Here is a 27,129-nt window from a genome sequence, read left to right as displayed (position 1 = left end):
AAAAAACTGCTATTTTGCTGCTAATATTGATAGGTGTAACACTCCTAACTGTAGGTGAACATACACTAGACAACTTTAATGTGAATATGTGAAACAGACTGTTTGATGTGGCATGGCATACAAATGCTTTAGCCCAGAAGATCAGGCAGTAGTTGAAAGACCAAACTTGTGCATGTAGGGTCAGCATAAGGGTTGTGACACTGGTTGTTGATGAAGTATAGCTCCCAGAGGATTTTGGGACTTGTAGTTTAACAAGAACTAAAGAGCAGTATCCTTATTATAAATTAGAATAGAGATCTGTGAGAAAAATAAAAACATGCACAAGGAAGAATACAGCCCATAGTATATTTGTAATGCACCTCTTTATTATGTGATTGTGGCAAACTGTGCAAATCCCCAGTCTCTCTCTCTGCTATTTGTGTCTGGATGAGGAGTTTATACAAATGCATTCTTCAGCCCAGCCTAGCTATATATGGACTTTTCTACTTGTACATTATCATCAAGCTTCTCTCCTACTTAGTTTTTTTTTTAAGGGGAATGGCTGTAGTCTAAAATAGGCTCTTGGTGGCAAAGGTCAGGTACCCTGTGTGACCCACGGTTTCCCTGGGTGGAACGCCACTTTTAAAGAGTGCACTTGCATGCTGGCCAGCAGGGATCTGCTTGGGCCTGTCAATCACATCCAAGCTGCTTTTCTCCTCAGCTGCTCTGCCAAGGTCAGGGACCTGCAAATTAACAGTCCGTACATCATATACTCTAAGGAGTATTTCTAGGGTGTTGATCTCCGTAAACCCATGTTCTTCTAGGGCCAGACATGTTCTCTGAACTTGCTCAATGCAGGGTGAAAAAGAGCAGATTCGTCCACCTGTAAAACAGAGCAAACAATGCTAAATTCTCCATCCTCTCAACAGCATTTATATGTGTAACGATAGCAAGTAATTGCCTTTAATAGACTGTAGTGCAGTGCCCAGGATCAATGTGCTGATTACTTATTCTCAGCCTCTTACTGTGCAGCACTTTGCACAATGTGTGTCCTGGAGACTGGCTATTAATTATGTTTGATTACTTCCCGCAATCAGAAAAAACAATTAGCCAACATTCACACAGATTCTTATTCCTAGCGAATAATCAAGTACTGGTTCTGCTTCCTTAGTGTTTCCTGGATTAGGTATGCCTGGCGATTTGCTCACATTCTATTTCTAAGCATGGCATAACACTATAGCATTTCTATTGAAGGGCTCCATTAAATTGTAATATGTTTTCTGGATGAAAACAATCTATACAAACCTTTTTTAATTTGTAATTTTCTATTCTCTCTTATCCCAGTTCGAATTTAAAATGCTGTTTGGTTGCTAGTCAGTCACCCTGGCAACAAAAACTCAAGACTGACTGCGAGGACAGATATATATAGATCTGATCAACCCCCCTTGCTATTCATATTTTATTCTGACATTTAAATCTTAAATCACATTTAAACAAAGGAAACACTTGTCTGTGCATATATTAAGAAGAGCTGCAGCACATAATGTAAAACAAAAATAAACATTAAATGAGAGTATGTAGGAGGACTCTCAGGGGTCTTCGAACTCTATGGATGCTGGAAGCTGCAGTTTAACAACAGCCAGGAGAGAATCTCTGGCACGGAGTTAAAGAAAATGTTTTAACACCAAACTGTATAGACAGACAGAAAGAGACAAATAGACTTCAGCTCAGTGCATATTTCTCAGCTGAATGACTGTAAAAGCCCCAGTAAAGTAGAGTATTTTCTTTTTATTGCTATACTGCTTTAAAAAAAATTAATTTGTTTATAACATTCTTTGTACTGTTCAATGTCTAAAGTAAAGGCTTCAAATAAAAAGTTATTTACAGGGTCATAAAAATGGAGAAATCTGGAGTATAAATGGACCAGTGAGTGTCTGGGTTCCTATATATTTATACACACGCACACAGTTTTCATTGCTTTTTTACCTATCATTCCATCTTAATACACCATACATACCTCACAACAATTGAAAAATAGAAATAGAGACAAAAAGAGCTGCTGTGTGTAGTACAGCAAAAATGTGTTTTGACCATGCCCATATTATGGCTACACACCCTAAATACCACATCCATTTTTACAAAATTTTGCAGGTTACAGAAAGTATTGTATCTTTGCTTATCTTAAATTGTTACAAATGTATCCAAGTGCAGCTGGGCTCTCTGCCAAAAGCCTCTTATATAATTACATTTCAGTCATTTTTTTTATGGCCATTTAATGCAGGAGATCAAACAGAAACTCTGGACATTTCAGTAACATGAAATGTTACAGACTGCGGTGTGAGCTGACAAAATTGGAACAGTTGGGTGGTATGACCATATATAAAAATAGTTGCCACTAATTGGTTTGTTTCCATGGACATATCAGGCAAATTCAAATAAAGGATTCAAAGACCAACAAAAGGGCAGTATGTACAAACTGATCCACATCCAAACTATGAATGTCCTCTGACTTAGAATCTCTGGATTCAATTATTTCACTTTTACTCAAATCTATAGTATTTATGAAGATTAGGGGTTGGTATTTCAGCTTAATGTTTGTATAGAGCTTGTGCATCCTTATTTACATTTTCCCCTTGGGGAGTTACTTCCTGTTTACAAGGCATCTTGGGAGGGATCTTAGTGTATAAGATGATAAAAGGGTAATGTAATAAGAAAAATCACTGTTTATTATGTACCCCTATATGTGCATACAATACAGTAAATCCGGCATTCCCATATCTTTATGTTTCTTCCATATTAATAACATTGACCTAGAGCATCATTTTTACCAGGCAGTTGCCAACTGTAGCATAAAAACGGAGAAAACATTATTTGACCTACAAAACATAAAAGCAGAAGCAAATGTTGGACAATAAATCTCCATATTTGTGACTTTTACACTTTTTTTTTTAATGCCTCATCATCATCTTTTGATAGCACAGAATGATAGTTTTGATGCACATCAGCCACTGGGAAGCAACTCAGGCAATTGTATATAGATACACACTTGAATGGATCAGAACAGAGTAAGCCATTCAAATGTACTGGGAAAGATACTTTGGCTTATTTTACACCTGTATTTTCTCAGAGATTTCAGATTCTCTTCAGACTTTGCTTATGCAGCACTTCAGATCATAAATGATGAGACAGTGTAAAATAACAGGAAAGATTCTGAATATTTGTCGTGTAAGTGTCCATGTTTGATGTGAAAACCTGTATTTGCTTTATAGGCTTTATATATGTATAACTTTCTTTGTGGGGCAGTGGGAACAGAGCAAGAGATACAGTTTCCAGAGCTTGAGACCAGATGATTTGGAAACCAAAACAGATCCAAGTGACTATGAAAATATACTTTGGAAAGAATCTACGAGTGTCTAATGCCAATCTAAGGGTAAGGGCAAAAGCAGTATCAGGGATGATTTGAGGATCCCCTAAGGTGTGCCCCTAGACAGTTTGCACAAGCAACATCTCATAATACAATATAAAACAGCATTTTGCAGAAGATGCAAATACTCCCAGGTATATAGGTATATTTCAATACCACTATTACATATATATATATATATATATATATATATATATATATATATATATATATATATATATATATATATATATATATATATATATATATATAGTCATCGTTATTACACTGTCCTATATAGGGTTAACTCTTTTCTTATACATATCAGCAGGATATCCCTACCTTCATCTAATCTCCACACTCCAACCTTTCAATACATGACATCAGAAAATAACCACATAGAGTTAATGCATTTGATAGAGGAATTCTTTTTATATTCTGTCTGATGTCTTTCAGAATAATACTGGGACATAAACATTCCCTACTCTGCACATTAAATAGCACTTTACTGCTGCTTAACATATCCGGCCTGCTGCCTGCTGTGGATATATAGGTAATCCTCAGGGGAAGTTTTTACAAAGTGCCCAGATAATGCCTTCCTTGCTAGAGCTCACTCTCTAACAGCAATATATATATATATATATATATATATATATATATATATATAAGGAAGTGTGCTGGTTAATGTGGTAAAAGAAAAGAAGGGGCATTTTCTTACACATTTCTAATTACAATGATTGTTCATTGGGAAGGTTATCGTTCTGCAACATTAAAAAAGCCAGGCACTGTTATTGGTGGCCATAAAGCAGAGGCAAAGTATAATTATAAAAAAAAGAATACATCACTAAATTAAAACCAAGAACACGTACATGTATATATTGATTTTAGTGACCTTTGAAAATAAGGCAAGGCCACTAAAATCAATTTTCTTCTAAATTCAAGGCCAATGGTATGGTCTCGATCTGTTCTGGCTATGAGGAAACAAGTGTCCTGCAACATAGTGTTCTATTAAAAGCCTTTTTCAAATAGTCAACACTATGGGGCAAATTCACTAAGCGCCGAAAATGCACTAGCAATGGCTTTACCACACTTCGCCAGGCGTAGTTTCGTCAGGGCTGCGCAAATTCACGAAGCTCTGAAGCTGCGCACGTTACCGAACGGTTGCGAAGTTGCGCTTACGATAATACCAGAAGCAGTCCGAAGTTACGCTAGCAATGCCTAGTTAGCATACGGCATGCAGTTAAAGTACAATGGGCGTGTATGCTGTAGCAACTACATTACACTACACAAGGCCAGGGAAACTTATATTGCACTACACATGCACCCACTGTATAGTTTAGGTGCCAAAGGTAAGGGGGAAAGCCTATCACCCAGTAAAAAGATAGCCACTTCGCCCTTTAGTAAATTTGCCCCTATAGGAGGACTTTGGGAACAAAAGCTGAAAGTCCTTAACAGAAGATCCGAGGAGAAAATGCAAGTAAATTTGAAGGTATAGTGGCCTTTTAAACATGTTTTCAGAAATATTTAGCATTTTATTTGATAAGAAGTCACGTGGAAGGTATACATCCCATTTATACAAAGGAAAAATAATTCATAATTCATAATTGTTAGTTGAAAAACAAATACATATATGTGAATGTATATATCATACACACAAGTGGCCTCAGAGGGGGGGGTCACATAAAATTTACTTTTTATCAATTATCGTGTCTTGCAGAAGTCAGAGCAGTGATAAGTGTAAGACATTTACTGTGGGCCATGTTAGGGAACTTAAACAGCAGTAAGGGGCATCATTTTCACTGATATTCTCTATGGCTAGACAGTAGTTGTATTTAAATCCAGATTGGGATTGATAATAGGAATTTCAGGTACACCGAGGCCCAAACAGCCCTACACAAGCATAATAAATATTGACTGTCTGGTATATTACAGCAGCCACTCTGGCATTTGCCACCTTTCACAGATTGCCAGTCCAGGCCTGGTTGTAGAAGAAAAAAAAAAAATCAACAAAATATTTAGTGAGCAGGGATGATATTAATGGATATTTTACATATAGTACTCATATAAAACAGTGATGCAATAAGTGTTACAGGACAATCCATTAACCTTGAAATGCAGCAATGAGCCCCTGGGAATCTCTAGACTTGCTGCAGCTCTCAACAATCTGCTTGGGTTGACTGTATTCCCTGGAAGTCAGTGAAGGGCAGTTTAGATCTCCTTGGCGTTTGATTGGATGGTTATTTTGAGCAGCACCGCACGAGATCAAGAGCAAAAAACACAGGAATATCTGATTCAGCTGATAAGAGATGATTTGTAACCATAGCAAACCTGTAACACCCAAAGACTAAGCAAAGAAGGTCACAAATGAATGACTATCCCTAATACACACGAAGATATTCTTGGCTGTATGTGTAAAGAAGAGGAAGGCTCAGTGTCTAATGAAACATGTATAACTAGGGCATATTATGGTTACATTTCCAGAGAAATTGTGGTTCATTCAAACCTCTGAAGGTGATGAGTTAATATAGAAAAGAAGAACCCACAGTTAACTGTAATGGATGATTCATAATCTTATTTCCAAAATTAACATTATCCATTTGTAGATAATAGTTATATATCCAATCAATTTCCTACTTCAAGCAACTTATGTAGGGTGTTATAAGGCAGAAGGTGCAGAGCTGTCAACTTTTAGGGGGTTATTTATCAAAGGTCAAGTTTTAGAGGTTTGCAAACTCAAATCAGTGAATTCAGGGTGAAAACCCCATAAACTCAAATTAATCGAGTTTTCAGTAAAAAAAAAAAAAAAAAAAAAGTCGAATTGCTCGAATTAATCGAGATTTCGAGCGAAACCCACCGAAAAAAACAAATATCACAAAGGCTACAAACATCTAGTTGAAGGGACCTCTGCCCCTGACTTCTACATGACCTTGACGGGTTTAAAGGAGAAGGAAAGGTTAAAACTAAGTAAGCTTTATCAGAAAGGTCTATATAAATACACCAGTAAACCCTCAAAGTAATGCTGTTTTGAGTCCTCTGTCAAAAGAAACACCACATTTCTTTCCTTATATTGTGTACTTCTATATCAGACTTCTTGTTTGCAGTTTAAACCTCCTTGCCCTGGGCGTGAACATGCTCAGTTTGCTCCTCTCTCCTCCCTCCCTTCTCTGCTGTAATCTGAGCCCAGAGCTATAAGTGAGGATTTAGGCAGGAAGTGATGTCACACCAAGCTTATACTTCAGCTGCTGTCCTAAACCAACAGAGAGCTTCTAGAGCTTTTCACTCAGGTATGATAAAACATTTTACAGAATAAATATTGCATTTTAGCTTGCACTATTCTGGCTAATCTGTTGGCAATAAAATGCCTCCGTAGCTTTCCTTCTCCTTTAAGATGGAGTATTTTTCCAGGTTCAGGGTATAATGCATTTCACTTTTTTTTTTTCCAAAAAATTCGACTTTTGACTGAAAAATATCCTTGAAAACTTGATTTTTTTCTAATAAGGATACTCTTTCGTTCGTTAAATATTGTGCAAATTATAACATATGCAATACCAGTTATAACAATATAAAAATGTATGAGTCCTTTATGAACAATTAAGCATGTTTCAGTTATTTTCTTACCAGCAAAATACTAAGTCCACTGATCACATCACATATTAGAATAAACCCTTAAAGGACAATAATAGAAACAAAAATGTTATAGAAGCCTCACCTCATGGTAATAAGTAACTTTATAAATATAACAAAATACAAATTCTGTATGTAAAATGAAGTTTCTGAAATAATCAAGCTACTCAATTGCCCCCCCCCCCGTCAGCCATCTGTCTTTTGTGGTTTGTGCTCCATTTGCTTTTGCAACTCCAACACTCCAGACCCATGAACAGAGACAGATTGCGGAGAGGGAATCATATAAAAGTAACTTGATTATGTGCTGGGAGTTCCTATCCAAATAAATGCAATATATCAGCAACCAGTAATGATTATTACAGTGTTAGGGAAGGCCCAATGGTGCAGGCCTGATGACCCAGGTACTCTATATTGTGTTCTCCCATGCACTAAATAATTAATAGTGGCCTTAATGTTGGCATGGCTCTCTATAAGGCTGCTGTGCAACCCAACCTACCTACCTTTTGCCAGTATTCAAATATTGGCATATATTTTTCTTATAAATCAAGAAACACTGTAAACATATATCCCACCTTCCAGTGGAACATCAATATGACATAAGGGGTTTCTCATTTTCTAGGTTAATTACAGGATAATCCCAGGGATTTACTGCAATGGGCTACATTAGAACTCGCAGTGTTCTTATGTGATAAATCTGCCATAAAACCCTTAAAGAAATATTTCATAAACTAAAAAGATGTAAAAAAAATATATAAACAAAAGGTTGCACTGTACTATTCTTCATTAGATAGCTATTACATGTAAAATTTAATTGCATATAGAATGTTATTTAAGACATACTTGAAGGTGGCAGAGATACGAAATTACTTGTAAGACATTCTATTACATAAACAGGGCCCTAGTGCAAACTATACAATTTGCAATCTTTTTTCCATTGGTTGATGGGTTCGTAAAACCTAGATTAAATTTACAATTGGTTAATACAAAGGAACAGGTTATTCAAATTTTGCACATTTGTGGTGGTCATTTTTGTCTCCAGAACTCTTCACAAAAATACTTAAAATATAAAACCCAAAAAGCCGACACATGTTGGTGATTGATTATCTAAGGCAGTGGTCTCCAACCAGTTGCTCGTGAGCAACATGTTGCTCCCCAAACCCTTGGATGTTGCTCTCAGAGGCCTCAGAGCCTTATTTGGCACAAACCAGGAACATTTTTCATGCTTGTGTTGCTCCCCAACTCTTTTTACATCTGAATGTTGCTCACGGGTAGAAAAAGTTGGGGACCCATGGTCTAAGGCATGCCAGTAAATCATAACATTTCAGTCACATCTCATTCATGAGGATCAGGCACACCTATTATTAACAACCATCACTCCCAGCTAGCAATACACCTAATAGGTACTTCCATCCAAGCACAGGTCTGAATACAGGTACTTGCTGCAATTATAAGCTGACACCATATTAAGTACAACTGTGCCTAATAATAATGTACATGGAAAAAAGAATTGGATTCAGCACGCTTTATTTATAGTATCTAGAAAAATTAGGGTGCCTAGGGGCTAGAGCGGGTCTGCGTGAGATACATGCATTATCACTGTGTGACCTACTAAATTCTAACTCTAAAATCCAGGGAGCTACATGAGAAATCACCAGAGGTGCCAGGTGCAGAACGAAGTCAACATTTGCAGCTCTCCGCTCACTTTCTGTGTCACCCATTTATGAGAAGCAAATGAATCCACTGCGGTACAGGGAAATAAAATGATGTGTCAGGCTGGCCACCACAGTACTGATCTCAGTATGAGTGCAGTGGAGAGAAGGAGGAGGCGAATTAGGCAGACTACGGATGAATGAGTCAAGAACCATATGATGGACAGATTAGAAACAAATCCTGCAATAACCCTTAAACTCGCAAAGAGCTAGGAACTTGCATCGTGCTGACTGCATATATAAATGCACAGGATTGTAACCTGCAATGATGTGTAATACTTTAAAGGGCAGATTAGATGCTAATATAGAATACCACTTTATGTAACAGTGAAAAACAAAAATGCTTGCATGCATATAATATATATTGTCTGGGAAAGGTAGCGCATATATATATATATATATATATATATATATATATATATATATATATATATATATATATATATATATATATATATATATATATATATATATTATAATACACAAAAGCCATGAATATCTTGTAAATTATATCCTTATAAATGGTGACTAGTGATGTCATCAGTTATAAACAGTGAGTAGTGAGGTCATTTTTGTCACATGACTCACTATAACTTGTGTATTACAATAAATAAAGTACCCCTTGTTGGAAAATACGAAGATATTAGAAGTAACCACGGCGTTCTCGGTGACTTATAATATCCTAATATTTTACAATAGGTGGTACTTTATTCAATCTCTCTCTCTCTCTCTCTCTCTCTCTCTCTATCTATCTATCTATATAAAGAATCCGACCTGGTGCACTCCACAATAAAGTAGTTAAATGCCTTGGTGCTGGTAAAAATTTACATATATTCAGTGAAAAAAGACCGCACTCACAGGACTTTGTATGAAAAAAAAAAGCCACAAGAGCTGTGATTTTATTCCTCAACGTTTCCGCTATCAAACTCTAGCCGTCACCTCCTGAGGACGGCTAGAGTTTGATAGCCGAAACGTTGAGGAATAAAATCACAGCCCTTGTGGCTTTATTTTCATATATGCTTGAACTTATACTTACACTTAAGTGTAATGGTGGCAGCTTTGTTCGCATTGATTTTGGCTAACTGTTTCTGTTTGTTGTAATCTTTCTGTGCTCAGACACTGATTGCTCCATGTGATATGGTCAGAAAATATAATTTAGCATATTAACCATCTGAGTAACCAAAACATTTAAATTTATACAACTTATAAACTAATTTATAACTTAAGTTATTCTTACTGTGCTGGGTAATTGGTCTGATGAATACATTTTAACTCAAATCCATTTAAAGGAGAAGGAAAGGCTAAAATTAAGTAATCTTTATCAGAAAGGTCTATATAAATACACAAGTAAACCCTCAAAGTAATGCTGCTCTGAGTCCTCTGTCAAAAGAAACACAGCATTTCTTTCCAACTATTGTGTACACATGCGCTTCTGGATCAGACTACCTGCTTTCAGCATAAACCTCCAGGGCACGGCATGAGCATGCTCAGTTTGCTCCTCTCTCTCCGAGCCCAGAGCTATGAGTGAGTAGGGAGAGACAAAGGCAGGAAGTGATGTCACACCAAGCTAATATGGCAGCGCTATCCTAAACAATGAGAGCTTCTACAGCTATTTATTCAGGTGCATTCTGCAGAATAAATATAGTGTTATAGCTTGCACTTTATGGCTAATCTATTGGCAATAAACTGCTTTGGTAGCTTTCCTTCTCCTTTAACTCCAATGTTGTAATCTGATCAATACTATAAATAGAGGGATCAGAAGGAACATTTCTCAAATATTAAACTATGCAATACATTGTATGGATTTATTTTTATTTTTTAAGATTGCTGCAAGGATGACAGCACAGGGACTGATTTCCTATGCAGGAGATCACTCCAATCAGAAGTCTGGAAACTCATATTGCTACAGTTGTCAGGTCATCAAATTGGGCTCTGGAGGGACATAATTACACCCCATGCCCAGCTCAGTGGTCTAACAACTATTGTTGACTATTTTGCAATGGTATCATTGCCCCTTGAGGCTTGTGTAAAAACACTCTTTCACACGATACTCATAGAACGCAATCAGGTTTTTTTTTTTTTTTTTTCACCACTTGTGGTACTATAAAACATGGTGGGTACAGTCTCAAAATTCCCCGCTTGTCATTGCCCTTGTATGCTTTTCTTCATATGATGACTCTTAGTTAGCCAACATGAGAAGCAAACTGGTCTGAGGTAAGGAGTGCAACAGCTCCATTTTCCTTCTGCTCCCAGGTGTTTTTTTTGTTTTGTTTTTTTTTTTAACAAGAAGAGGCAAACTAGCCAAGATCAAAAGTTTAGTGATTTCATTTTTTTTCCTTTGAGTCCTTTACATGTCACAGTTCTGCTTTACAAGCAATTTCCTTTAGAATTCATACCTTGATAACTTGTTCCTATTGTGATGCTGAATGTTCCATTGGATCAGTTGATATCTATGTAAATAAAGCCTATAAAATCGTACAAAGGACTTTTGAAGGGCAATGGCACATGGGGTGATTTCAAGCGTCCAATAATAATTTGGTAGCTCAGTCATGGGTGCCAAATCACCCAATATCATCCCCTGACATGGCAATCACTTAAAAGGACTCTCTCAAACACTTTCTGCTTGCTTTTGTGCTTGCTGCTTGGGAATGTGGATAATGACCTGATAAACACTTGCATTAGTACTTTCAGGCAATTGCCATAGTAAACAAGAGGAAGGGAGCATTTGGAGTAATCTGGTGCCATTCCTGAATTTATAAAAATTGCAGGGTCCAAATTACCTGAAATCTACCAATGTGACATTACTCTATAATTAACTGAAATGTAGACAGTGCTATTCTAAGACAGCTACAACTGGTCTTCATTTCTATTTCTTGTCAACTGGTTGCTAGGGCCACTGACCCAAAGTATTGGGAGGGACAACAATACAAAGCAAATCTCAATAAAGCAAATGGGCTATACCTTCAGTCTTCATTGCAGATTTCGCATGTCCAATAGCTTCCCAGGGGGAAGGGATGTCGAGGAATACAGCATCGGCAATGTCAGATACACCAAAGCCATGTTTGCACACATCCTGATTCTTCACTGTGACCAGATGATCCACTTTATGCTGCCGAAACTCTTCTGTGGCTTTCTCCGCTCTCTGCTGGTGGAACTCTACAGTGTAAAGATGACCTGTGGGGGCCACTGTACGTATAATAGCATGGGAGAGTGAACCACTTCCAGTGCCTAAACAAAACACAAAGATTAAGGTCAATATTTGGTAGGTGCAGATCCCCATGTTAATCACCAGTCTGAATGCTATAATAAAAAGTGGAATTAAATGTTCATATTTATTTAATAGTCATGTTGTGTAAAATGGCAGACATTAATTCCTCATAGAATCAATAACAGCATTTTTAATTAACATTGCAGCCATCCAGAACAGCCTCACATGTACACCGACTGTACAAAATATTTAGGCTTTGGCAACTATGGCATATGCGTGGTCTTCAAGCTATGGTAATCCAAGTAGGTCAAAGTCTTTAAACAGGCACTTAACAAGCTGGGGATTGTGAGCGAGAGTTATCGATCAAAACAGCAGGAGGTCCATGGGTTTAACATGCCTTAGTTATTATAATAAAACACAGTGTTACAGGCCATTCTGCAATAAAACCTGGCAAGCAGTATAAGTGCAAACAGAAAATTCTTTACCATGTGCATTTTTATTAATAAAGATGTAAAAAGAAATGAATGACCTCAGCTGCACATTAAAGTTCAACTTTACTGCTGATAAAGAGCTGCTTTACAAAAAAAAAAAAAAAAAAATCTGTCCAAAACCCACCACATAGATATGAATGCATTAAATACAGTTTTATGTTTTAACTAGGTCTGCAAAGATGCACTGTAGCACTCACACCCCCTAACGTAAATGGCAACTTGTGTTTTGCTAGTCACCAGGATTGATATTAGCTGGTTGCTGGGAGCCAGAGATGATCTAATGGATAACCACACGCATTTGTTGGATGTTGCTCTCAGTGGCCATAAAGCAGGTGCTTATGTTTTAATTTCATACTTCGAGGCAAATTTTAGTTGCATAAAAACCATGTGTACTGCAAAATAGAACCTTCTATATGCTGCAAGTCCACAGAAGGGCTACCAAATCAACCACAGCCCTTATTTGGCACCCCCTGGAAACTTTTTCAAGCTTGTGTTGATCTCCAACTCATTTTATATCTGTATGTGGCTCACAGACTTAAAAAGCTGGGGAACCCCAGTTTAGAGAATTTTCCCATATGCGCATACACAACATATTTGAAGGTATGTATGCAGAAGGGAACAACAGTTTTTTTAGTAATGATGGGCATCAGGTAGCATTGTATTATGTTGCACAAGCTATATAAGAGAGCAGAATGGAAGACGACTTCTAACCTAAAGGGACAAGGAGATTTCTGGCAAGGTAACGAATACAGTTTCATTTATGTAGATGAAGGGAAGAAACACTTTAGTGATATTTACCTTAATGTGCTAAAAGTACTAGAAGCAGAGATCCTAAGGACTAATATTTATATATTATTTACACAAGCTAAAGGACAGTATAACTTTGGGTTAAATCACAAATGTCCACTAGTTAAGCAGGTCACGGGGAAATGCACTGATCGAGTAAACACAAGGGAAAGCCACATGACTAAATTGCCATCCAATGTGACATGCAGGTAGGGAGGCAGCTGGTTAGGGTTCATGCTCAGCCAGCAAGAATTACACCAAAAAGTTCCCGACATGGCAAACACATCAACAATTACAACTTCACACATGTACATGCCATTAGCTGGATCCAATTCTAACATTAATTGCAGTGTAAACAGAAAAATGCTGCATGGTACAAAAAATACAGACCACACAATAAAATGTGGACAGATCTGGTAGGCTATTGATCCTACTAGTGTAGAAGCTCCTCTGACTAAAGTTGTAGTTTAGTTAGCTAAACTACTAGACCAGGGGTAGGCAACCCGCGGCTCTGGAGCCTCATGCGGCTCTTCATCCTGCTTGCTGCGGCTCAGTCTTGCAGCTTTGCCCGTCATGTTGTCTATACAGCCCTCACACCTGCTGGCGGCTCCTTGAATGTGCGACCGCGGTAAGTTAATGGTTAGCTTACCGCAGTCGCACACTCAGGAAGTCGTCAGCAGGTGTGAGGGCTGTATAGACATCCCAGGAATGACAGGCAAGACCAAGCCACAGCAAGATGATTCATCATGGTCCTTACCGCGGTCACACACTCAAGACAAGAGAGGAAAGATCAACATGGAGCTTCAGAAACAGAAGTCGCATTAAACTGATGAGAACACTATCATTTAATAGGGCTATTCAGTGTTTAATTTATTTCAAAATAGGCCTACATATACACACTTCTGTTTGTTGTATGCTGTTGTTGTAACAGCTAAAATTAAAAAAGGTTAAAACTTTTAAACTTTTATAAGCTGTGTTATATTTTGCAGCGCTAGACTACTTTTCTTTAGTGAAAGAGGGGGCAAAATGGCTCTTTTGATAGTAAAGGTTGCTGACCCCTGTACTAGACTACAATCTGTAGAAAGTTAAAACTGACTGAATGAGGCAAAATGTTTCAGGATATGTTGGGAAAAAGAAAAGGGACAGTCAAGCTACTCTATAGAATGTAGTGTGTTCTGCACATAAACTGATCTGGTTTCAGCTGCCTGTTAAAATGACTTGCTCTGCAATGACAAATTATATCATGTATTTAAAGTGTATGCTCTCTACCATAAAACCATGTTCCTTGAGCAAGTTAATGAACAGCATAGAAGATTTTATATAACTGTTGTTCTGTAATGTTTTAGTCATTGTTACCTATAAAAATTCCAGTCTTAAAGGAACAGCTCAGTGTAAAAATAAAAACTGGGTAAATAGATAGTCTGTGCAAAATCAAAAATGTTTCTAAAATAGTTAGCCAAAACTGCAATCTATAAAGGCTGTGAGTGAGTGGATGTCTAATATAACATAACAAAACACAACTTACTAAAAAAAACTAAATTAAATGTTTTTTTTTTTTTTCTCAGCTTATCTATTTACCTAGTTTTTATTTTTATACCGAATAATTACCCAATACATAAAGTGAAATGTAATTAACCTTTACTGTTCCTTTGAAATGCCAAGGTTAACTATAAATAAATGTGTGTGTGTATATATATGTGTATATATATATATATATATATATATATATATATATATATATATATATATATATATATACACACACACACACACACACACACACTCATATCTACAGACAAAAGAACCAACAGAACTACATAAAATGGAGCTCTGAGTCCAATGTCACAAACAATTTGTGTCCTCGCTAACTTCACTGCACCTGTATACAACAGCCTTTCAAACAAGCAAGATGAAAAAGCTAAAAGAGCAGCAAAAGCAGTGGGGACTTTTGACTGTGGGGGGATGAATTCTCCTTTAAAACCAAAAATAAGAGGCTTTAAAAGTCATGCAAATAACTCCTTTGGCCAATGATGCCTCCAAACTGATGGAATATTGGTAAAGAAACAGCCTAATAATAAAGAGCCAGACTTTCACGCAGTCTATATATTACATCTCCTCAGTACTCATTAGTGCTGTATAGAAATGTTTCTACTGGTTTACTAGGGCCACCATCAGAAAGTTGGGGGATTTTTTTATATGCCCCCTCCCCGCCCTCATGAACACAAGCATGCAGTACTGAAATTTTTGGTCATGCCTTCGTGTGTTAAGCAAAAAATCCAGACAAAATGTTGCAGATAGCACCATCACGGAATTCAATTAAAAAGCCTTTATTTGCTACTTTTTGGCTTCATGGGCTTCATGATCTGGACGGTTACGTTAAGGAAAAGATCAACAAGCAGTAAGGTAGGTTTTGCTAGGTTGATTTTGTTTGTTGTTGATTTTGTTGATGTTCCGATCACTATACTGACAAGCAGTGGTTTAACTATAGAAGAAACAGACTGGCGGGCCCAGTGAGACTGATAAGTAGCTGCAATACATGTTCATGGAAAGTATTTTGTTCCCAAAGTTTAGGGCCCCAATGATTTTGCTGTGGGCCCAATTATTAGTCAGTAATGTTCACATGAATAGTAAAATTGCTCGCAAATAGTAAATTGTTAAGCTTCTCTGCATTGCATTTGCTTGATCTGTAGCTTTTCCAAGCTTCAATGTAAGTTGCATTACATTTTTAGGAAGGTTAGGGCAGTTTTTATGTTACTTTTTATATGTAACTTATACAATTTGTGTAACTTTTATGTCATGGCCGAGTTCTCTTCAGAAGCGGATTTCACTCCTGGCACAACATTATCCTCTCCTCCCCCTGAGGTCAGCCCTGGTTTTACCCACAGCACCAGTGACTATGACCTATTTATAAGGATCAAACTGTCCACACATACAATAATATTGAAACAAAATAGAGGTGATGGTGCCTAGTGGGTAAAAGAATCTCTCATAACCCAGTAAAGGTTCCCAAAGAATCAGAGGGCAGGGAGCTATGAGAAACTTAACGTACTACTGGTGATCAATGTACCCTAGGGTTGTCAACTTTTGTGGTTTCAAAAACTGGGCAGTGGGATGACTTTGAGGGGGCAGGGTGGTGAAATTTAGGGGCAGGTTGATAATGTTAGATGGAGGGGCAATGATGTGGTGGACTGTAATTTGTACAATTTTACCAGACAGCCCAAGTATAAACCAGGAACGTGGCAACCCAAGACGTCCCTATTATACTTCTCTATTCTCTATCACATACCCATTGGTCCTTGCTCTGAGAACTACATATTGATGAATGAAATATATATGTAAAATACTCTTCAGATTGCTTTCTAATGTTTCTATAAATATTAGAGACTATTTTACAGATGTACATTTCCATCAGTCTCCTACCTGAAGCATCCCATCATTATGTAAAGGCACTCCCTCCAATGACTTGCTTTTGTGGGCAATCACAAGCCTGAAGTAAAATATAGTGTAGAACTTATTGCAATCTATCCAACAATGTTACTGATGTTGACAGATTAAATACAATTTGTAATTGGTTGCTAGGAGTTATAATTCTGTAGTCAATTACATGAGTTTTATTAATTCTCCTAGTGTGCATGACTTCAAAAGCTGCTTAAGTCCTTTGTGACATTAGGCCAAATAATTATAAAAATTAAAACAGCTGCAAAATATAATCTTTAGGTGGATGCTGCCCCATTTTCTTTATTAAAGTGACTCTGTCATGGGAAAACATTTTTTTTTTCAAAATACATCAGTTAGAGCAATTTTTTTTTTAAATATTCAACTTTGAAATTTGATGTAGGGCTAGACATGTTTGTAGCTTCAGCGATGCCACCAGCCATTTGGCTCTGTTAAACTTCAGTCTCTGTTTAACGCTGCACTGCAAATTGAAGTGATATCAGCCCCCCTTCCTTCCCCCAGCAGCCTATCAACAGAAAAATGGAAAGGTAACAGATAACAGCTCCCTGACACCTGCATTGCTAAAAATGCTCCCATGCCTCACCTTGTGAGAATAGCACTCAATAGTAAAAACCCCAAGTCCAGCTATTACTCCTCCAGGCACATTGACTAGGAGAAACAATAGCTTATCTGACAGCAGTTACATTGTGAAGTACTGGCTCTTTACACAGAAGCAGGACAATGACCTAAGATTGATGCCTACACTCCGATATTACAATGCTTTAATTGTTTCAAGAATAAACTTTTAAATGTTACAATGAATTATTTGCAGCATACACAATGTAATTTAATAATAAAAACTACACTAAAAAAAATCATGACAGAATGCCATTATGAATTCCTTTCAGCTATAAATTGGGATCTAAAATGGACAGATTATATTAGCATATTAAACGATCATCCTGGAATGGAGACAGGACTAGCACAAGTAGAGGATTTAGGCTGATGATCAGGGAATGGTGTTTTAAAAGCACAATGCAAGAATAGAGCAGGACAAATAAGTCTACGTTGCAAAAATTACAGTACTTGGTGCAGAGCTGTTTTTAATAGAGCTGTGTCAATTAACATGACTATGAATGACCATTTAAATTAACTACCTCATTTACTATGCCCCATTTTGTCTCCATTCTCCTTGGCTCTGACAGCAAAGTGGAGGGCAGCCTGCTATTTGATAACAGTTAAACAGCTACAACTTGCTCTCATATTAAAATATATTGTGCAACACTTTCTGATAACAGTAACCAAAGAATGAAGCATTCCTCCAATCGCAGAATAAACACAGAAAAAAGAACATTTGAAATTGTTTCTTTTAATAGAAATTCTACTTGAGTCACCTTTTTTATGCTTTGCGGTATGAGATTTTTTTTTTAACCGTTTCTGTTCTGTAGTTGTTCAGTTTGGTTTTTGAGCTATTACTGGATACTAAGGTTACTGACCACTGAAATAGACAGTTGGTTTAATGAAGGACAAAGAGGATATGGCTTATGGTAATAATAAAGATTTTATTGGTTGCTATGAACAACATCACTAGTAATTTTTTTTACACAGCATGATAAATAGACCCCAGAAAGTACCCATGTCCTGTACTTCCCATCTGAAGAGTAATTTCAAACTTGAAATTACTACAACAGAGTGTCTCATATTAATGTAAGACTGCCCAAACAATTCTTGTTGAGGAAAAAGATCCCGAAGCACTTATAAATGTAATTGATGCTGTCTTTGTTTCTTCTTCAATGATGATAATCACCTCACATTTAAAGCTGGCCATAGATGTTGCGATTTTTAAAAGATCAGATCCTGATCGTGAGACCACGATCTTCTCAGAACGATCGTACGAATTTACCATCAACTAAAAAGACCAATTTGCCAGAAAAACAAAGGGGAGCTGCCTGCTTGGCCCTGCAAACAAAGATAGATTGCACTGGGACCGACAAAGATTTTTTGACCTGGCCGATCAATTTCCCGACAGATGTCGGCCGAAAAATCGTAAGATGTATGATCGTTCAAATACCACTAACCGCACGATAATTTCATAGGATTGGTCGGGCTTCCCTAAAATCGGTCGTTCGGCAAGAAGAATCGTCGCCTCTATGGGGAGCTTAAGTCCAACCATGTAAAATCAGTTCAAATGAAAACAGATTAATGGAACACCAAATTAGCATTGTAAACAAATGAGCGCTTTCTTGGAAATTAGGAACCTTGGCTACAATGTGCAATCCTTCCCTTTGTAATAACCGTGATCATTTATACATACATATGATTGTCACCTCTACAATTTCTGAGCAACCAGTCATACTAAATCATGACATTTCTCTGGTCTTACTATAGAAGATTACATTCCCCCTATACCATGCCTTTTATATTGGGCAGAACTTGCCTGTCTCACAATATTAGCTTAATGGACAGAATTTTAAACATTTGCCAATTTTGTCATTGGACAGTATTATTGTTGTTTTTTTCCAATAGCAAGTTCACATTGCTTTGGTTGTTTTGCCCCATTTCCCATTCCTACTATTCAGTCATACCACAGTGACACATATCAACCTAAAAATTAAGCAGTTTTCTGCTCAATAACTGCACAAGTGGTTTAAAAAAAAATAAAAATACAGACAATGTGGCCATAGCTGTAGAAATTACGATCTTTCTTGGAAAAGATCTTTCCAAGAAAGATCGTTTGTTTCAATACACATGTGTATAGCTTAATCATCAGATATACAGGTAGAAACAATAGAATTCTCGATGTTTGGGTATGTTCAAAGGCACATGATCAAAATTTTCCATCCAGCCTGATCGATAAGCCGACCAATATCCAAGTCTTCTGTCGATATCAGTCTGTTCTTTTCCCACCATACACGCACCGAATATCGTACGAAAATTAGTTTTGTACGATATTATCTGTGCGTCTATGGCCACCTTAACTTGACATTTATCACTTATTTTTGTTTGTCTATTCAGGTTCTCTACTTTTTCCATTTTCAATTCAAAAATGCTCTCCGATTGCTAGCAAATAACAGTTTATAAAAAGCTACAAATTAAAAATGTATGCAATGCAAGAAATAATGGTCAACTGCAGAAAAGTCTGCACTGTAAGGTTAACAATCCCTTTATAGATAATGCCATTAGTGCCATAGCTTGGAAATTATTTGTATCTGCCCTGTCAATAGAAGAGTGTTTATAAATGAACTCCAAAGGTTATTATGCTTTCATGAGAAAAAAGTTTGTAATATTAATCACAGAAGATTATTTTGTATGGGTCACTTTACCGCATTAGCATATGTGCTAAAATGCCATATTCCAGGACTGTGTGTACAAATAATTCTGTGGAACTGAAGCCTAAACAGACTGCTGTATTTATGCTATAGCACACATATGGGATCCAATATCTGGAAACTCGCTAACCAGAAAGCTCAGAATTACAGGAAGACCTTCCCCCATACACTCCATTTTAATAAAATAATCCGCATTTTAAAAAAAAATCCTCTGTAAAAAATAAAAAAGTACCTTGTATTTGATCCTAACTTAGTTATGATTAATTCTTATTGGATGCAAAACAATCCTATTAGGTTTATTTAATGTTTATATTTTGTCCAACACAAGCTTTCTTTCAATAACCTACTATCTTGGTATAGAATGAAATGCCTGTGAATCTATTACAAATTAGTGTTGTTTTCCAATGTAAAAAATATAAATAAATGTAAGGTATAAAAATCAAAGAATTGCAACACTCTGGTGACAGCACAAGCGTGAAAGGAGTTAAGGGAGGCCTGCACAAATACAGGAATAAAACTAAGGTCACATCTTAACAATGAAATGTACTTTTGCTTCTACTGAGATACCATCCGTGACCTCCAGAGCAGCACAAGATCACGTGCCCTGCGTAAGCTTTTTGAACAGCAGCTTAGCAAGAAGCTTGTAAATGCTAGGCCATTATCAAAATGAAATATCCCTTGCAAAGCTACTGTGTGGAACAGGACCTAGCGGCTGGGATGAGATCAATATCAGTGGCACAAGCTGCACACATTCATGCAGGAAAAGAGAATGCAAAATACAGGGACTTATTATGCTTCACTGACACCTACACTGTAATATGGTCTCGAGTGCCAGCACATCATCTAATGATCTATCACATTTTTGAACAACAACCGGAAGCATGTTAGAGATTTATTCAATATAATCTGCCTGCTACTAAGCTTCCTAATCCTGTAGCTATAAACAAACACAAATCTGAACTTCTTCACACCAGCTTAAGGTACAGTGACTGTATGGGTGTTTGAGGGCAAAGCTGAGAAAGGGGGAGCATACAGCGACCCAAGGTGATATACCTACACTATATGTGTTCATCAGTATATTAAATCGCAGCGGCGTAACTACCAGGGGAGCAGAGGGTGCAACTGGGCCAGAGCCTGCACCCCCGCAGGGCCCCCCCCGGCAGATTGTAGATTGCAGCCGCAGAGAAATATCACACGTACGAGGGGGGGGGGGCGCCCGGCTGCACGGGCCGCACCAGGGCCCGCCCCCACCTAGTTCCGTAACTGAAATCGCTGCTAAATTGTATCCACTGTCTGCTAGCAATTGACATAACTTGGTGGTACCCTACACATACAGTATTAGCAGAGTGGACCTAGAAATAATTATCTGTGAAGCCAAATCCCATAATTTAGTATACACTGTTGCTGCACATTAGTATCCAATTATACCTTGGTTAAACAGTCAGTTCCATATAATTTGATAGTCTTGATATCCTTTAAAAACAAAACAGAAATGCAGAAACTAGCATGATTACAACGAACAACGAAACCAGTGGCGAAACACTTTCTGGAGAAGGGACATCGTTTACCTACATTTAAATACATTGGCATAGACCATATACCACCCCCTCGGAAAGGGGTTGATAGGTCAAAAATGCTTCTCCAGAGAGAATGCTTTTGGATAAAAAAACTCAATACAATGATGCCTAATGGTCTCAATGAACAGCTGTCCCTTTCATGTTTCCTCAATGAAAGATGAGGTTTATTCCCAAGTAATCATGCTAGTTTCTGCATTTCTGTTTTGTTTTTTAAGGATATCAAGACTGTCAAATTATATTATATACCAAGGTATAATTGGATACTAATGTGCAATTATGTATCTACACCACTGGCAATGGTGGATACAAATATGCAACTTTGTTGTAAGTTAACCAAGAGTCAATAGCATTTAGCATTGTGATAGCCTTTATTATTATCCATGTGTGATGTATGTCGGTGATTTCATTTCCTGTCTTGCAATAGGCGAGGGTATAAAAATGTCGTTTTTGATCACATGCTGTATCTTGAAAATGGTCCAAGACCCGGACCAAAACGTCGATACATGTGAATTTTAACATTTGATATATATATATAGATATAGATATAGATATATAGCAATTCGAAAGTTCACCTCGACCTTTGATAAATCTGCCCCTTACTGAGAGCTCTGGCTGGTTTTTATTAGTGCACTGTTTTTACAGTAAATGTGTGTTTCTGATTTGTAAGTGTTCCTTTATTCTGTGCAAGCAGAATAATCTCTTCAATCATAAACCTAAATCCATGGATTATTTATAATAAAAAAAATAAAGCTCTCCCTTGCTTGCTCTGAAACTTATTCTGATATTTCTTGGTAGTTCAATTACAAAGGCCTAACATGCATTTTAAAGGTCCATAGACTCTGCTATATAAATATTATCAGAGGACAACAATGTCACCAGCATTTCTGCTGCAAGGAGAGCAGGGATAGGCTGTTTGATAACTGTCTATCTTTCTGAAAGAATTAGCAAAAACTCTGACTTTACAATCTAAAATGCATATGTACCATCAACACCCTTTTGTTATAAAGCCACACATTCCTATACTGAAATAGCTTTGCATATGCTGTATGGTACATTATTTAGATTGATTGCTCTTAATGCAAGGGTTATTTTTCATAGGTGTGGCATATTGCCCACTATTTTGCTCTGTTGGTCATTGCTTGATTGCCCTTTGTTGTTTTATAAGTGGCTTTCAAACGCCATTAGAGGTTGGTAAAAAGGGAGTTGATGTAAAATTTTTTCTTGCACTGTGCTTTAACAAATAAACAACATATTTCCAGAATATGTTCCATTTGTTGTGCATTTCATGAGCAAAAAAAAAAAAAAAAAAAATTATATATATATATATATATATATATATATATTGACATGTAACACGTTGTGCAAACAAAGACTTCACTTTAAATGATTACAGTGTGTGCTGGTTCTCCTTCTACTATCTACAATTTTGATCGTGCACCACTGGCCTCGAACTAGTAATGCGTGCTGGTACTGTGGACTATCTATATATATATATATATATATATATATATATATATTCCCCATTTAATGTGTGTCATTTAAACTTCTGTATTATATACATTAAAAGAGGAGGGGAATTGCACAACTCTATATCACAGACAACAAATAGTGCAAAACTGTGGTTTGTATACCATATGCCATAACATATAGAGACACTGTAACACACACACACACACACACACACACACACACACACATTACCTGATTCACATACTACTGATCCTGGCTTCAATTCCAACATCATTGTGATAAGGGAAATGTCAGTGGAATAAAGGATTTGTGTGCGATGAGGAAGATTCAGTGTCCATAACTCTGGAGTAGGGTAAAGAATATAGACCCACCCTCCTTTACTGCAAGTTACCTTGGACCCAAACTTTTTTCCTATCAAGTCAGTGGAATGTCTGATGACTCCATATTTTGTCTGTGTCTGGCTGCCATTTTGAATGGTAATTGGAAACATTGAGTCATGACCCAAGAAGACAATGGCTGTGTCTCCATCTTCGATAAGATCTTTGTATTCCACAAAACTCATGCTGTTTGTAGTCTTCTGTTTGACCTGAAAGTAAATTGATCCAAATATATTGTCAGTGCTGATCGAGTGAAATGTCACAACCTATAACCAGTATAATAGTGCTTTCCAAAGCAATATGTTAATAGGTCTGATTACAGTTATAATATGAGATTATCTTTGTGGATTACACAAACCATGCATTAAGCAATTCACACAAAAAAACATATAAGAGGCAGATTAAATAAATGTATATATTTTACCTTATGATACACTGTGACTATGGGAAACTCTGTAATCGATAACCCCTATTAATAATATAAGTAGAATTGTATGCCTATTAAAGCCCTGTGGCACAGAAACCATGTTATGAAAGCTAATAAGTGCCACTTAAATGATTCATATTCAGCACCAACACATTTTTTTTTTTTTAATTTCATTACAGCACACTTAAGCTATATGTTCTACCAATACTTATTGGGCTGTTTGCAATTTTTATCTACTACATTTAGCCCAATAAATATTTTAAGTAATGAGACATGACTAGATGGCACTGCTGTACACAATGAAAATACTCATCATGTCTGCAAATAATGTATGTGTGTATATATATATATATATATATATATATATATATATATATATATATATATATATATATATATATATATATATATATATATATAGATACACACACACATATTGTGCTCTCCTGAGAAAAACTCAAATCAAGGGTATTGTGTGTAAAGACTGCCTGGAATGTCAAAGCCTGCATAATACAAGGAATACTCAGTTTTGCTTTGCACCTGCTTTGTGTATTATATATCAGAAACTGGAAGCAAAGGACCTTTTCCCTTTCCTATTTGAAGAACACTATCTAAGGAGCCTTCTGACCCTGGATTGTATTTTTATACTACAGAATGAGAAACTATTCCTGTGATACCCTATTTAACTCAATACACACAGGAATATCAGACCCACCAGGTAAGAGACTTGACCTGTTCATGGCCAGTGAGCCACTGTAAAATATAGAATCAGAAACTGGAGTACCATTATTACAAAAAGAAATAAAGTAATACTTTATCCTCGGTTAATATAACCTGACCACACACTGGGACCAGACAAAGTATCAGATTATGCTGACGCTGGTAAACAAGCTAACAGCTGTCTTAGCTTCAGAAAAAGCTGTCTTAGTTTTATCAGCGATACATAACAACAAAGACTCACAATTTGTAGCTGGAATGTAGCAAGCAACTCTAGTACTCAAGCTATATAGAAGCCGCTTCCTTCCGCAAGGCACGTGGGGCCGGTTTCGAGTCGCACAGAGATGACGTCACGGAAACTGACAGCTCTGTGCTTGGCACCGTGTGGAAAGTGCCTGGAGCCTAGAAATCCCGTATCTTGGCTGAGTTTAGGATCACTCGAACGGAATTGAAGCAAACAAACCTGTTAGCAGGGGAAAGTAATAATAATTATTACCTGTTCAGATTCATTTCTAAACACACATGACTATAATGAGGCAGTTGTGCAAATCCATCCAAAGGGTTTATAAATAAAGAATAAATAACTAGAAATGTTTGACCCGTTATACTTTCATTGCTTTCCGTCTCCAGTGCCTTGCAGGTTTCCTCCACTGTCAGCAATGCCCTCTCCACAGTGCTATGCCACTTTAACATGGCCATGACTTCCCAGAGTGATATGGCTTTCCTAGATCACTGCAGTTAATTGTCCACAAAGTTACTAAAAATAAACAAATACGTTTCTCAAAGGCAATGGTGCCATTTCAAGGACAGGATGGTGATGAGCACTAAAACAAAGACAATGCATATATTTGTACATAATTACATGCAAAAGTCAAATATCCACATATTCAGGAATGGTTTATATTTTAAAAAAAAAAAGTCCCACAAAGATGTAAGTGATGCTCTGTAATGCGCCACATGCTGAGGGTGACAAGTCACTGACAAAAAATCTGTGGAGTGCCACATATCTCTAACAGGCCTAAGGATGGACAGCCTTGGCCCAACTAAAGTAGAGACTGCCATTTTCCTTGTGAGCATAAAGATTCTCTAGGGATGATTCTCTGGGCCAACACCCATTTGCAAGAACTAAAGATAAATGGTGAATTTCTTGAACTTCTGGGCACTGTACATCCACATATATATCGGATGGTAACTTTGGCCCTCATCACTTTTAGCCCTTTATGCCCCTTTGTTCTTATCACTCTTCACTTTATAATCATGCCCTTGGTGGGCTCACTTGTTATACTGGTATAGACTCACTTCTTGCTGAAACGGTTCTCATGCAGAACATCTACAATAAGTGCACAAAGTTACAAAATAAATGTGTTATTACACAATAAATACTTCATATATTTACACAGAATCTGCATCCTGGGTACCTTTGAAACTGTTACTAGTGATATGTACCAAACCTTTAAGTTTTCACGTAAAAGTAAATACAATATGCTATGGCCAATAAGGCCTACGGAAGGTGGCTATCTCTTACCAGTGGTGAATAGCATATAGCATTTGGCTTACAAGTAGGAGGCATTTCCATTATTTTATCCACATAAGCCAAGCATGAACAGATCACACATTCCACGAAATCTTTTTTGAAGATTATCATGTAGTGTGTAAAGTTGGGATGATTGCTTCAAGAGCAGCCTATTGCATTTAACATGGAAGGGTAGTTTCTGACTAAAGAGTCCTGTAAAGATAGGGTTGATCTCATACTTACATTCTGCTTTATTACAGACCAGCCCTTTGGATTTACTCTCATATTGGGACATTGAATTAAAATAGACTAGCTGCAACACAGTAAAGTGCAATATAGAGACAATATATTAGTGGAAAACCTGCAGTATATAAGATTTATCTTTATGCCAAGGATAGCAATAATTTTTAGTCAATGCCCAATTTAGCATTTGCTGTCTGTTTTAAATATCAAGAGTATACTAACATGCTGGCGCTATATAAATAAATGATGAGTTAAAAAAAGGAGTTTCATCTCCCTGCAACTGCTACACCTATAGCAACCATCTATGGATTTGGGTTGAGCCCACTACTCCTCGGGTACTGACAGCCTGACAGGACTCTTCCTATGGATGTTGTGCAGAAAACAGGAACCCTATTTAGGAGAGTGATTTGGCAGATGCAGGCCGAAGTCAAGGAATAGAAAAGTCAGCAAAGTCAAAACAGGCCATAGGTCAGAGAAGGCAATAAAAATCATTCATCAAATATGAGCTGCTTAAGACAGGTGGACACAGACAGAGGTCAAAACCAGAATAGCACCAAACCAACAGCAGTGTATTTGAACCAAAAATCAGGCAGTACAAAATGACTGCCTTTTAAGGGTATTTCACAATTCCCACTGTAACATATATCTTATATTCATTATGCAAAAGGAAGGCAACAGGAGATTTTTTTTTAGAGAGTGGAAACATTATTAGTTTGCATGATGTTGAGGCTGAGCTATGAGCTGAATATAGATAAGTCTCAATGGCACAGGTTGCTAGGGATCTGTAAAGGAGCGTGGGTGCACTACCTACAAATCTCTGTATGATGTGCATGGATTTATT

At 37.1% G+C, this 27,129-nt stretch overlaps 1 protein-coding gene across 2 annotated transcripts; it reads right to left on the bottom strand.

Moving 5' to 3' along the window:
- Positions 1-343: 343 nt before the first annotated feature.
- Positions 344-24,940, bottom strand: trmt61a.L (tRNA methyltransferase 61A L homeolog). Of its 2 annotated transcripts, none has more exons than XM_041571890.1 (4): positions 24,775-24,940; positions 23,243-23,581; positions 11,677-11,943; positions 344-862 (listed from the first exon to the last, which is right to left on the bottom strand). In XM_041571890.1, the coding sequence occupies exons 2-4, from the start codon at positions 23,571-23,573 to the stop codon at positions 549-551; spliced, it is 912 nt and encodes a 303-aa protein (XP_041427824.1). In that variant the 5' UTR covers positions 23,574-23,581; positions 24,775-24,940; the 3' UTR covers positions 344-548.
- Positions 24,941-27,129: the final 2,189 nt, after the last annotated feature.

This window comes from Xenopus laevis, chromosome 8L (genome assembly GCF_017654675.1).
Source record: "Xenopus laevis strain J_2021 chromosome 8L, Xenopus_laevis_v10.1, whole genome shotgun sequence".
In the NCBI taxonomy this organism is placed as follows: domain Eukaryota; kingdom Metazoa; phylum Chordata; class Amphibia; order Anura; family Pipidae; genus Xenopus; species Xenopus laevis.
Note: the sequence above shows the minus strand (reverse complement) of the source record. Positions and strands in the feature narration are given on the sequence as shown.